Below are 15,143 nucleotides of genomic sequence, written 5' to 3' on the forward strand. Positions count from 1 at the left end.
TAGAAGGATCAAAGATTGGAATACCATTGGGCAAATGAAACTTTTCTGGGAAATAATAAATAATAGTAGTCTGTGGAGCAAGTGGATGAGAAAGAAGTATGTTAAAAATGGGAGTATTTGGAGATGTAATCCTCCAAATGATTCTTCTTGGGCATGGAGGGGTATTCTGAAAGTCCGAGATGTTTCTAAAAATCATATTAGATTTTTAGTGGGGGATGGGTCCTCAATCCAGTTTTGGAATGATCCGTGGTTAGAAGGGGGCGCATTGATTGATTGATTTTGGGAGAAGATCTGTGGTTCGTATGAATAGTAATGTTAATGCGTTGGTTTCTGATTTTGCTGGGAATAATAGATGGGAGGGCCTAGTCAGAGATGAGCTTCGGTTAAATGAGATTGCAAATCTAGTCGAAAATCATCATCCTCCATGGTCGAATGAACGAGATAAGATAGTATGGGAGGAAACTTCGAATGGAAGTTTCACTTTAAAATCAGCTTGGGATTCAATTAGGAGACATGAAGCAGAGATAAATTGGCATAAGGTTGTTTGGAATAAGCTGAAGATTCCACGACATTCATTTATTGCTTGGCTTGCAATAAATAAATGTCTGTTAACAATAGAGAATCTGAGGAAGAGAGGGTTATTGATAGTATCTCGCTGCGTGTTGTGCTATAGAGATGTGGAGGATAATGAACATATTTTCTTCAAATGTAGCTATTCGAGTGAAAGCTGGGAAAAAGTTTTAAACTGGGCTGGAATAACTAGACATATGGTGGGCAGCATAGGAGAGGAAGCTAATTTTGTTGCTACACAATTGAATATTTCGAACGTGTTGAGCCTTTTGTTTTGCTCAACTATTTACCATATTTGGCGTGAGAGGAATAGACAAATTTTCGAGGAAAAAGAAGTAAATGTGCAGCAGATCAGCCAAATGATTATGGCTGATGTGTGTGGAAAGCTTGAAGGAATAAAAACGTCTAAATCTGCTATTATTCAGTTGGTCCAGATATGGGGTTGCAATGGAACGCTGGTTGTTAAGGAGGATAGAGTGGTTCGATGGAAACCTCCTCCAATGAACATGATAAAGCTGAACACTGTGCTGGAATTGGTTTTATAGCAAGGAATAGTAGTGGTGAATTGCTTACCGCTGGTTTTGGTCCTTCCATGCATACAAATGTTGTATCTATAGAGCTGGAGGCAATTCTTCATGGATTGAATCACTTGAGGATGAAAGGTTACTTGGATGTAATTGTAAATTCAGATTCGCTAATTGCAATCCAAGGGATTAAGGAAGAATGGAATACACCGTGGAGAGTTATAAATATAGTCAGAGAGATCAAAGCTGCTATGCGTGCCTTCCATTCCGTTGAGTTGGAGTTTTCATGGAGAGAATCAAACAAAGCAGCCGATTGGTTACCTAGGAGGGGTGCGTCTCATGATATTTTAAATTTCTTTGATTCTTCGAACGCTCCTATGGAGTTGTATAATATCCTCTTGGAGGATTTGAATGTTTGTTTTCTTCGGCATTAGCCTATTTTTTTTTAATATATTAGGGTGGGGCCCTTTATAGCCTCAGCTTATCGATCAAAAAAAAAAAAAAAAACACAAAAAACAAAAAGGTTTAATAACTGCTATAGAAAAATATTTTCTTATTTTTCTGGGTTCAACATTTTTAAGGTAAGTTAAAAATGAAATTTCATAAAATTTTTTTTGTACAATGCTAAAATGAGTAGCAAAAAAATATAATGAACTTGATTGTAATAGACACCTAGAAAGAATTAAAAAAAAATATTATCAATGGATAATAAATAATGAGGATCAAACTCATGCTTTAGTTAATTGGACGGTAGCTTATATTCATATTCCATGATTCAAGATAATAACTTCAAACTTAAATAAATGTTTTAATGCATGGATTGCAAATTTGCTATTAAAACCAATAACTGATTTTATAGAGGGAATTAGATGTAATATAATTGAGTTACACAATAAACTAAGGATTTAGTGTTCGAATTGGAATTCACTAGTTCCAAAAATAGAAAAAAATTCAAAAAGAGTTGAAAGAGCAAGTGGTTGTAATATTTTAATGATTAATGATATGAGGTTTGAAATATTTCATGACCATAAAAAATCAAGAACACATGTTGTTCAAATGGATCATAGATATTGTACTTGTGAAAAATGACAGCATACCCTCCTTCCTTATGAACATGCAATATCTCCATGTGGTGTTAGAAGATGAGATTATTATGGTTTTTCTCCTGATGGATTTTCAGTTGAAAAATATTGATTCACTTATGCAACTATCTATGGAGGAAATTCTAGTTCCTTATGAAGTGCAGAATCCTTCATGAAGAGATTGCAATATTGTCGCCATTAACTCGACGTTGTCATAATTGACCTAAGTTTAATAGACGAAATAGTGAGGTTGAAGATGCATAGCCATTACGTTTTAGTTGTCGTGGTGCCAGTGGACATAGCCATTACGTTTTTGTAATTTTCAAAATTAGGTAATGTGATTTTAGTTTTCGGTTGCAATTTTCTGGATTTATAGCTACACAACTTTTGGTGTCTAACCACTCCTACTCCACCTTCTCTCATAATAATAGTAAAGAAATTTCACAAGCTTTCCACTTCCATACACTCGGTACCATATATTGTTGGTCACGACTAAGTTTCCTATCATGCAAGAAAGTAAGTTAGTAGACCACTAACCATTGTGCCAAATCCTTGGGGAAAAAGAGGGAGATGTGTAACACGTTCATTTTCATAAAATATTGATGATTGACTCACATCAAGCTAGTATTTGAAGCTCAAATCATTGGAGCTTGTATGGAACAAGAAAAATCCTCTGCTTTTTATGTTTAGTTGATAGAAACCCTTGTATTTGATTTGGAATGTTTTTAACTTGTGGAATCATAGGTGGCCTTATCTACAACATTTGGAAATAATTCAACAAGAGCACCAGTGCCTCTCCAGTTATGGAACATGAACGAGATGTTGGCCCCACCGAACCAGATGCATCTTCTTTGATTTCTCTTTGTTAAAAACTTGTGATGTTAGATTACAGACAATAAACAGAGATTTTCCAAACTAACCTATATAATCTATTATTTCTCCAACCAAAGTAAAAAAAAACTAAAATTTCATTGAGAAGAATCAAGGAACAGTCAAAATTATTCTAATATCTAACCTGTGATTTGGAGTGAAATCGATTCAAAATATGTGAGTAAGGTGAGAGAACTAAATGAATCCAACAAGCTTCAAACTCTTTCAACAGATTTTAGGGTTTGTGTACTTGATGATTGAGAGATCGATGATCGTGAGCTAGGGTATTTTTGCTTGATTGAGAGATCGATGAAGAAACAGAGATTTCCATGGCTGATCTCCTTCCATATCTTGCTTGAATATGCCCTAATGACTCTACTTAGTAGAGAGAGGCGGAGGTCAATTAGTTCTGGATATAAGGGTTTTTTGAAGATCAAAACGAAGAAGGGAGAAATGTCAGACCACTTGGACCTTTAGCTTTGTTCCTCTTTGAGTGTCAATGCAACACCAATTGATGAGTGGGTTTTCTATTGAAAAATATTTTTTAAAATGGTTTGGCTACTGAAACGGCTAAGAACCGTTATTATTTAGAAACAACTTAATATCGTTTTAAACTCTCATTCTTAATTAGCAATTTTCTTGTAGTGGATGATAATCCAATGGGGTGCTTCCGATCATTTTACCATAAAATACATGTGAGTTTCTCAATCTCAATCAAGCAGATTACTTGAAGATGAGTTTTGCATAAAACAGCGATTAGATTAGATAGGAGATGAATTAACAAATAATAGTAAAATTCGTTTTTATTTTGATTTAGAGAAGAATTGAATGTTGGAATCCATTTTTCCATATACAATAAAAAACTAGTAAATGATTTTTCTCACTGATATTTCCCAGCAATCAAATACACTTATTATTGAAGTTCTACAACTAAAACATAAATAAAAGAAACCCTAGATAACACTATTAACATTTTAATCATAACCATGCAAAAAAAAAAAAAAAAAAACAAAAATCAGAGCTTCAATGTCAAATCCAATTCCTCTTCCTCCTGGTCACGAGTTTCCAAACGACTACCTCTCGAAAGATGATCACCAATACCAGCATCGACCGTACTTGCCACATCATTAGAAACTGTAGCACCTGGCATAGCCCCTACCACACGAATCATAGGATGACCATCGTTGAACTGAAGCACTTGTGCCCCATGCAAAACCCTATTTCCTGTACGATAATCTATAATAGTTGTGGGTTGTAATGCTTGGTATCGGCCGCACACCATGACCATATTGAGCCCTGGCTAGGGACCATGGATAATGCGGCTTATGAATCATTGAGTGCATCTGAACTCCAAGAGGTCCATTAAACGATCCATGAAGAGAAAGACGACTCATACTAGAATATGTGTGTGGGTAGCTGTAATAAGGTTGCCCAAGTGCAATTGTATCCACTTCTTGTGCTCTTCTTGCTAAGTTTCGCTCACGTCTATGGGCATTTTGGTGTCCACCCAACGCTTGCGAGCTGTAGAATTTCTTCAGACAATACTTGCAATAAAAGACCTTTGGTTCTATTACTGTTGCTGACCCTTGTGCTTCAATGGCAGACATTGTTGATTGAATTGTGGGTTTGGAAGACAGGAAGATTATTATTTATTGACGAGATATCAATTCTATATATTCCAAGTACGGAATGAAATCCTGTTGCGTAGTTATTATATGGCCTTATCATTTGCTTTTCGATAAGTGCTGGAGGTGGCCGACCTCAGCTTGCCTTTTTTTCCACATGGGTTTTTATTTTTGTCAATTTAGAGATTACCCTTCACGTTTCTGTGAGTATTTAAGATGCCCCGTGTGTTTTCAAAGTCATGGCTTACCCTTGAATCCGGTATTCTTTGAGAGGCTAATAAAATGGCCTAAATGCATCATTTTCAACTTTTTGAAGAAAAAATAAGCCTTGGTATTTAACTCAAAAACCCTTTATGTTCGTGTTCTTGGGTTAAATATTTTTTTAGTGGTGACTTCAACCTCAAGTACAAGATCACTTCTAGGAAGTTGAAGATGATGAGTTTTGGAGAAGAAAAATCAAAAGTTTTTGGCATGATATTGTTGAAGATGAGATTGAAGAGTTTGACTACGAAGGGCGTTGAGAGAGAAAACTAGGTTTTTTTTTCTAGATGTTGAAGTTGAGGGCATTTCAGTTAAGTTTTATTAGTTTGTAAGTCAGACTAAGGTCAAGTGTTATATCATCAGTTTAAGAACAATAGGGGCTATCTCAATTATTTACACTAGGGAGCATTTCTAATTTACCCTTTTTTTTAGTATCACCATAAAAAACATCCCTCTTATACTATCAAAAGTTACCATAAAAAGTGAGTTTGTGGAGTGGATAAAGATTTTTTCCTTTATTATTCTTCAAACATATGACATATATTACGTTGTATATATTTTCTACCCGTACTTCAAAAAGTGGAGTCCTAGTTTGATGTGTGAACTTTGCATCAAAACGATGTGAGGAGACTTCATGAAGCAACACGTTTCTGCTATAAAGATATATGACATAAAATTCCATAGTAGGAATTGGGGGAGCATGCCAAGAGAATTGGTAGATCTCTTGATGTGCGTGTAAAAGATTCTATTGATTTCATGGTGTTAGTCATAAATTTAATTTTAAAAGATTTCAAATTGGGAAACACTTATTCGTCTCATGGATCACTCAAGTCATCCTTAAGCTATTATTCGAAGTTATATTTCAAAACTAAAACACCAGACTTGAAAATTATTGATATTAGTACTTCAATAATTCATGGACTTGCGAGTTTAAAGAAAGGATAAATTACAAAACTATGCAACGAAATGCACTTTGTACCGGGACAACACACAACAAATTATTCACAAAATTGTTAAATGTATGATTTTTGGTAAAAGGGACCATTCCAGGGATAAAACTTTTGACATTTTTCAGAAATATGGGTTACTTATTTTTTTTGGTGATGATCTTTATGGTAGGGAGATCATCCTCACAAACAATCAGTCCATTCACAAACTTTTAACCCCATCAAAAGTTGTTTAGAAAAAAAATGGATGGTCCACTATTCTTCAACTTGTAAACTAGGTTTGGAAGTTTCAAAGTGGGCTGATATTTGGTGATGATGATCTCCTCATTATAGAGATCATCCTCATCACAAAAGATCAGTCTATTCTGAAACTTCTAATCCATATTTCTTAAACACTTTGCCAAAAATTTTGTCCCTTGAGCAGTCTCTTTTGGTAAATAAGTTATTTTTTCCAACGTTATTTTTTTAAGGTGATAGGGTTAAAGTAGTCATTTCCACTAACAAATATCCATCGGTAAAATGGGTCCACTAACAAATATCCATCGTATTGGGTCTTAGGATACTCCAGTATAAGAGCGTGGGTAATTTAGAGACCCCAACCCTACACACCTTAGGTGTTTGAGATACCTCCTTACATTTTCGAGCTGATGAGATGCAAAATCCCGAGAAAAAATTAAATTATTATTATCTTATCTTTTTTGTTAGCAATGGATTCATGAGCCCAACACCCATTCATTACTGTCAATCTAGAATTTTATTAGTCAAACGCAATGTGATTAAATGAAGGTTTGGTGGGTCACAGTCGCACCCAACCAAAAATGTGGCAGCCGTTGGAGGGAATTCTCGTAAAAGAATATCAAATTTTCATAGGGAAAATTATTAAAAAAGTAATATATTATTTTATAATTATTAAAAATTAATAATTCTTGAAAAAATTATCAAAAAAGTAATAAACTGGTGGTCCAATGGCCTATTTTCAAGTGGACAAAATGCCTGCTCGAAAATTAGTTGTCCAATTGTCGATTTTCAAGTGGCCAGCCAATGAAAATCGACAGTCCAACCATTGATTTTTGCTATAACAATCAAGTTTAACACTTTTTCTCCGAGTTATGGTAACGGTCATATTTTCCATTCCACTCCCAATGGTCATTAACACTCCCATTATAAATAACACATCATTCCCTATTTGTCTCAAATCTTACAACCAATTCAACTGATTAGTCTCCCTAGTTTCTTACTCTCTAATTTCTTAATTATTGGTACATTCTTTTCAAAATTTTTGTAAGAAAAGTTTAATTTCTGAGACGCTCGAAGAGTGATTGTAGGCTAGTATGAAGGTTATTTTGAAGACCTGACGTACATTGGTGATAATACTCCAATTTTATTGGTAACGCCAAAGATTACATTGTCGCAGCTACATACGATGATTGCTTCAAATTGCGAGATTAGAATAACTTTTATATTAAGGTCAGTTGTAACAATAGGTTCTCAATACTTTTTAATTGATATTTATAATCAATCTACTTCGGAGTACATATTAGAAGTGAATTAAAACTGCCTAAGTATATTTCTTTATGTAGTCCATGTTGAAAATTCATATAATTCGAGATATGTTTAAATGGCACAATTGATTTTCACGTAAATTCACGAGGTGAGCCTAACTCCTCAAATCAAATATGTGAGAATGCCTACAACTCAACTATACCTAATTATGTTGATAATAATTCTATTTTACAAGAAAATAACACTGATAGTGATATCGATGATCTAATAGCTGATATATGAAGTTCACTATTAGAAGATGAGAAGATATGCAAAAGATTCATGTAGGTAAGATTTACAAAAATGTCAAAAAAAATTTGATTTCATATTCTTAAGTTAGTAGTAAAAAAAGAAATTTTCTGTAAATTATGCATTAAATAATAAAGAAAAACTAATAGTAAATTGTGATTATGAAAATTGCATATGGCATGGTAGGAAGATCATTACTATTTCTATCTTAAATGCCGTGCACCATGTAATGGTAGGATGGACTCTTGATCACATCCCCATCAACTAGTAATTTGATAAATGATAAAATTATTAATAGATTAAGAAATAATCAATTTTATACATCTCATACTATAATAAAGGATATTTTGGATGTACATAATCTAAGAATTTCATATCTTAAAGCTTGGAAACCTAAAAAAAAACTAACCGCAAAATTCATGGTCGTGAAGTTGAAGGATATAGGAATCTTGATCACTATTGTCAAACAATTTTAGAAACAAATCCTGATATTTTTTGTTTTTTAAAACTAGTCATGAAGGAAATTTTCAAAGGGTTTTCATTTTTTTAAAAATCATATATAAAATGATACATTTTAAATGATAAATATCTAGGTATTATGCTTATAATGTTGGATACGATCCCAATGGTGGTTAGTTTAGATTGGCATATATATTGATTGCACCAGAAACTAAACATACTTGAAAATGATTTCTGAATTATTTTGAAAGATCACATGGATCGTTTGATTTTAATAAAATATCTTTTATTTTGGATAAACAAAAAGGTTTAATAATTGCTTTAGAAACATATTTTCTTATTTTTCTGGGTTCAACATTTTCAAGGTATGTTAAAAAAGAAATTTCATAGAAATTTTTTTTGTACAATGCTAAAAGTGAGTAGCTAAAAAATATAATGAACTTGATTGTAATAGACACCTAGAAAGAATTAAAAAAAAAAATATTATCAATGGATGATAAATAATGAGGATCAAACTCATGCTTTAGTTAATTGGACGGTAGCTTACACTCATATTCCATGATTCAAGATAATAACTTCAAACTTAAATGAATGCTTTAATGCATGGATTGCAAATTTGCTATTAAAACCAATAACGGATTTTATAGAGGGAATTAGATGTAAGATTATTGAGTTACACAATAAACTAAGGATTTAGTGTTTGAAATGGAATTCACTGGTTCCAAAAATAGAAAAAAATTCAAAAAGAGTTGAAAGAGGAAGTGGTTGTAATATTTTAATGATTAATGATATGAGGTTTGAAATATTTCATGACCATAAAAAATCAAGAACACATGTTGTTCAAATGGATCATAGATATTGTACTTGTGAAAAATGACAACATACCCTCCTTCCTTGTAAACATGCAATATCTCCATGTGGTGTTAGAAGATGAGATTATTATGATTTTTCTCCTGATGGATTTTCAGTTGAAAAATATTGATTCACTTATGCAACTTTCTATGGAGGAAATTCTAGTTTCTTATGAAGTGCAGAATCCTTCATGAAGAGATTGCAATATTGTCGCCATTAACTCGACGTCGTCATAATTGACCTAACTTTAATAGATGAAATAGTGAGGTTGAAGATGCATAGCCATTACGTTTTAGTTGTCGTGGTGCCAGTGGACATAGCCATTACGTTTTTGTAATTTTCAAAATTAGGTAATGTAATTTTAGTTTTCGGTTGCAATTTTCTGGATTTATAGCTACACAACTTTTGGTGTCCAACCACTCCTACTCCACCTTCTCTCATAATAATAGTAAAGAAATTTCACAAGCTTTCCACTTCCATACACTAGGTACCATATATTGTTGGTCACGACTCCACATAAGTTTCCTATCATGCAAGAAAGTAAGTTAGTAGACCACTAACCATTGTGCCAAATCCTTGGGGAAAAAGAGGGAGATGTGTAACACGTTCAGTTACACAAAATATTGATGATTGACTCACATCAAGCTAGTATTCTAAGTTCAAATCATTGTAGCTTGTATGGAACAAGAAAAATCCTCTTCTTTTTATGTTTAGTTGATAGAAACCCTTGTATTTGATTTGGAATGTTTTTTACTTGTGGAATCATAGGTGGTCTTATCTACAACATTCGGAAATAATTCAACAAGAGCACCAGTGCCTCTCCAAATATGGAACATGAACGAGATGTTCAAATATCTAATCACCCAACAACACTCAAACTTTTATTTTGCAAACAAAATCAAAATAAACCGGGACACCAAATCCAACACTTAAGGTGATTCAAACTTAGATAATATTTTCCTAAAAAATAAATTTCTTATGCTTTGGAATCCAAAATTCCAAAGTAATATAAATTTTCTTTTAGGGAAAATATTTCTAGCTATCCCTCCGTATACAGTATGACATGGATTACATATTGTGCAACTTAAATGATTGTGCCATTTCTCTGCGTTCACCTTGAGAATGGATGTATCAACAGTGTACCTAATGGCATCAGCTGCAGCCCGTGATCGCAGATAACTCTATTTTTTTCCTTCATAGCAAGGAAAAATGAGCTCTGATAGTTTTCAGCTGAATCTTTCCACTTCGTATCACTGTCATGCCTGCTCAAGGAGTGTCCTGCAATAAACTGCATGTAAAGGACCAGACAAGCTACCTACCAGCATCATTTCAACTCCTACACACCACTGACTCCTAAAACCACGTTTTAAAACAATGCTTGTAATGGGTGTCGCCGACAATATAAGGTTAATGCCTAAAAACTGATAAGGGGTATTCAAAGGAAAGGAGGAATATTCAAAGTCAGACGCTTGCTTGGACTAACTTAATAATCACACAGTCTTGCAATCACCCATCTTCCAGGGATTAACGCTGAAAAAACAATACGAAGGTTATAATTAAATTACCCAATAGTACAAAAGTCGTAGGCAATTCAATGAACTTTGCCTTATTAATTTGTTATATTGATGTCGAACTTGATTATCAGAGTACATTTATTTTGCAAGTATACCACTAGAGTTTGAAGGATGATTTTGATCCTATTGCTCAAGATCAGAAAGTTATCTCTATTTATAATGGCTAGAGCCTAACTGACCCTCACAATAAAATAAAATGCGTAGAAGTACCCATTCACCCAGCCCCCTCTCCCCTCTCCCTCCCCTAGTTTCAGATTCACCCCTCCACAACCCTTTACCAAGATAATGTGATAAAGAACTTTTTCCCTACACATTACACATCACATCCACTAAGCAGAAATTCGGTTCCATTTTGCCACCAGACAAACAACAACTGTTTATTGGAAGAAAGAAAGAAAAAACTACCAAAAAAAACATCTCCAAACCCCCAGCGATCAGCTTAGCACTGTTGGTCTACCCTCCCAAGAAAGATGTTCATGAAATAGGATCTGAGAATTGCTTTTCTAAAGTTATTTTCTTACTTATCCACACATGAGCAAGATAATTTTAATCATTTGATAGGTCCCAACAACATTATTAACTTTCAATCAATCAATGACACACTATACCAACTACTTGGGTTTAGCTTCATGAATACGTGGTCTATAGTCCACTGTAGTCCACTCACATCCTTTTTCACTCTTTTCCTCGTCCTTTTAAGGCATATTCAGTAGTATAAAGATATTTCAGATGAACCAATCCAACATCAGAGTCTCACAATCTGAACCAAATACTAACAAACCAACCTAGACCTAATAGCACGAGTATATTTTCCATAAATTACATGATTTGAACCAAATATACTTAGAATTTCCCCCAAAACTACTGCTACACATTCAAGATGGAATCCAAAACACAAACATTCAATAAAAAAATAATAATGCTACATTTAAAATACCAAATCAATCTTCAAAAATCTAATTTTACGATCAGATCTACAAATCACCATCATAAAAATGAACCTTGATCTGGACAGATGATAGAGCTTGAGAGAGGTGGGATTCTGAAGGACGATAGACTGGTTCAATAGATCTGGCTTCGAGAGATCAGTTTAAGGCTCCAGTTAACCCTAGATATCATCTTCACTCCATCATTTTTGGTGAGAGATCGAGAGATTAGAAACAAAGTGAGATCGATCAAATATAGAGAGAGATGTGATCGAGGGAGACAAACACAGAGAGAGAGATTCTCACAATCGGGAGAACTTCTCACGAATTAGAGAGAGAGTGAAAGAGGTGGGAAAAAACACAGAAAAATATCTCAAAATTGAGAGGTTCTCACGAACCAGAGAGAGAGGGGAAAACGCATAAAAACCAGAGAGAGAGAGGGGGGGGGGGAAACGTAGAGAAAAGATTAACCAAAAAGAAAGAGAGAGAGAGAGAGAAGAAATGAGCCGATGTTCTCTAAATTTCGTGTGCCTTGGCCGTCAAACTTTTGTATCTAAAGTCGTCGGGCCGAGCCCATCAATATTTCTCTTCCATTTTCTAAGTTTTCACGTAGTGAATTCTCGTATAGTAACATACCTTTCGAAATGTAATCATTTGATAATGTAGTTCATACCTGTGATTACATGATATATTAAATCAGTAAAACATATATGGAGTTCAGACCTTATTGAATAGATCATCAATTCAGGTTGTCTCTTGACAAGAAGATCATATGTGGGACCTTGGAAGACCCCAAGATACTAAGTGCCATGTTCTGCAATGCAGCTTGTGGTTGCAGCCTAAATAGTGGGGTCTCCGTGAAAGCCATCACTAAACCGGCCAAAACACAGGCTCTACACAAAAGTAACAAGCAGATTAAGTAAAGCAGATCGGATAAAATGTTCCTCGTCAAGTTTTTAGGGAAGCTTACTTGGAATTGATGCATAGAAGCTTATAAATATAACGGAGAAATTCTTTGTAAGAAATGCGCTCTGAGCCATTTATTGAAGCACTAGACTAGGGTAAATAATGCAAGAAAACCCAATCTACATGACAAGCAGAACATAATAAACAACTTAATTTCCCAGGCTTCCAAAAGAGTTCTAAGGTACCTCATCCTACAGTAGATGATCCTAAACATCCTATTTGCAAACAAATTCCCAGGCATCCAAAAGAGTTCTAAAGGTACCTCATTCTGGTAAGTTAATTTTCGACTGAGAACATGTCCTAAGATAGCCATGATAAATAGATAAATTGAGCCCCACTCTCCCTTAAAGTTTTAGATTTTAAATTTCTAAGATATTCTGAACCTCTTCCCAGTTATCGGCAAACAGAATAATTCACTGAAAGTAATGCTTACCATCATGTAATTTCTCCACATGAACTTGCAGTCCGGAAATGGAAGACAAAACTACAAAAGACCAAATATGTAGGTTTAGTAAAACTAACAGATGAACATTCTCTCTTTGTTTTTTTCATATGATATATTGAAATAATGAATGGCAAAAGGAACCACATTGTTAGTTCTTAAAGAAGAAAATGTATGAGTTAGAAGGGAAAAATACAACATTCTTACCAGAAATAGCAGGAGTGAGAACACCATCACTATCACCATGCAAGTACCAAATAAAACTATAAGAAGTAAACTACTTCTCAGTCTTTTATGCTTCTCTAGAAAATTGCATGACTGTATAGGTGATATCCCTAACTTCTAAATTTTTATAAAAAGTGAATGGCACAATAATTTTTGGCCTAAAGAGTGTGCCATGACATGTAATGTGACCAATAAGCAAAACATGCATTTGTGATCAACAACTTGGGTTTTGTCCACACACATACCTTTCAGGAGGTCCACATGGCAAACGGATTATGTAGGCTCCACAACTTTCACATTCACTGCGGGTATCAGCATCAGATGGACGTGACAATGTCTCGATGGGCTCACCATAGCTGGAGTCAACCTTGTAGACACCTTTGGTCTTGGCTAGAGCTCTAGCTAGTTCTACCACGTATTTGACCTGATCATCAGATCAGATACACATACAGGACATTGAAGTTATAATATATGTAGCATCTTCATTAGCTTATTGATGGCATGAAATCCAAGTGGCTGGCCAAGGAACAATGAAGTTTAGGTCAAGAAATCAATCAAGTTAGACGTTTTATCAGGTAAATCAAGTCCTAGGTTCAGTTTGCAATAAAATGGACCCATTAGAAAAAGATCATGATGTTGACTGCTTTGTTGTAGTAAACCTCAATGTTGACAGGAGTAGCATTTAACATCATAGGTGAGAAGCACTCTCCATTATTGTCCACAGAAGGACTCTCCATTAATCCTTCCAATTGATAACGCTCATGATCTCCATCTAATAGTGGATAATAAGCACCTTAGCAACTTTAAATAAGTGTATAATCAGCTCATTGTTATGGACAATGGCATAGAAAATTACCAGGACTAGAAATATGAGCAACAAATGCTCCACATTGCAAGGGCGCTTAATGGGAATATGAAAATTGTGGTCAAATGCATTTTTTGTGTTGGTGCAAAAATGGAGTTAGAAATGCCAGAAAGTTCTAGAACAACCCATAAGTTGTATACCATAAAAATAAAAAAAAAAAAAAAAAAAAAAAAAAACGTCCTCACGAAAATGCCATAACATAAGAAAAGTGAGGTTCTCAAGTTCCTTTTAAACATATCAACCAAAAGTGCACATCATAAGCATTTTAACAAGGTAACTGCAGTTTTTAAACTCCAATGACATGACTCACTTTGAAAAGGAAGCAGGAAAACTAAAGTGAAAATGACAAGAGAAAGATTTTCCTTTTGGTTGTCTTCTGAGTTAAAAACTAAATCAAATGATGAATAATTAGGCCCTAAGAGTTTACTAGGATACAGACATAACCTCGGTAATGTTTTCCACGATAGTGAATCTTTCAGCTAAGAGTATGAATTTGAATTTGAAGGTCATGCTGATCAAAAACATGCTTGTTACTATATGGGCCTATCTTTTATTAACAAAGGACAAAAAAGTGAAGGTTTTAGATGGAAAATTTAAACTTGATTCCTAATGTAATAACATTGGATCTTTTGTGCACAAATATATTACAAGGTTGCATCATGTTCCAAAGTATAAGCAAACCAATTGAGCTAAACACATCATGCCTAGGTACCATGGCTCTCTGATAATAAGCAACTAAGAAATTGTTACTTCTATTATATGCCTCATCTGTTAGATGGATAACTCATATTAGAAAGTTATTAGGCTGAAATGGATATTTTATGAGTCGAATTAGGAGTACCATTTTAAACTTGTGCCAGTACAGTAAAATAGGGATATAGCGACAGCCACCCTCTTCGTTGGTGGTTGTCGCTTAAACCTCTGACGCTGTAGGTATCGACGGCCAACTATTCGTTGTTATATGTGGGACTTATAGCGACAGCCCCTACCAGCCGTCGCTATAGATTATTTTTATTAAAAAGATACTAGGTCTTTAGCTACGGTCGCCGACCGTCGCTATAGGGCATTTTAAAAAATTTAAATAAATTAGATCTTTAGCTACCGTCACAGCCATTGGTATAAGAACTTTTGAAAAAAAAGAATTAAATTTTACACCTGCCCCCC

At 34.4% G+C, this 15,143-nt stretch overlaps 2 protein-coding genes across 2 annotated transcripts; one reads left to right on the forward strand and one right to left on the reverse strand.

The window, feature by feature from the left end:
• The first annotated feature begins 302 nt into the window (after positions 1–302).
• Positions 303–1,115, forward strand: LOC147386802 (uncharacterized). Its single transcript, XM_086424616.1, has one exon. It carries the CDS (start codon positions 303–305, stop codon positions 1,113–1,115), a length of 813 nt encoding a protein of 270 aa, XP_086280742.1.
• Positions 1,116–4,061: 2,946 nt separating this feature from the next.
• On the reverse strand, positions 4,062–4,653 carry LOC147386803 (zinc finger protein GIS2-like). The gene is made up of 2 exons (XM_086424617.1): positions 4,326–4,653; positions 4,062–4,270 (listed from the first exon to the last, which is right to left on the reverse strand). The coding sequence occupies exons 1-2, from the start codon at positions 4,651–4,653 to the stop codon at positions 4,062–4,064; spliced, it is 537 nt and encodes a 178-aa protein (XP_086280743.1).
• Between the last annotated feature and the right edge of the window lie 10,490 nt (positions 4,654–15,143).

The sequence above is a fragment of the Akebia trifoliata genome, chromosome 14 (assembly GCF_017979445.1).
Source record: "Akebia trifoliata isolate Shusen 1 chromosome 14, ASM1797944v1, whole genome shotgun sequence".
In the NCBI taxonomy this organism is placed as follows: Eukaryota; Viridiplantae; Streptophyta; class Magnoliopsida; order Ranunculales; family Lardizabalaceae; genus Akebia; species Akebia trifoliata.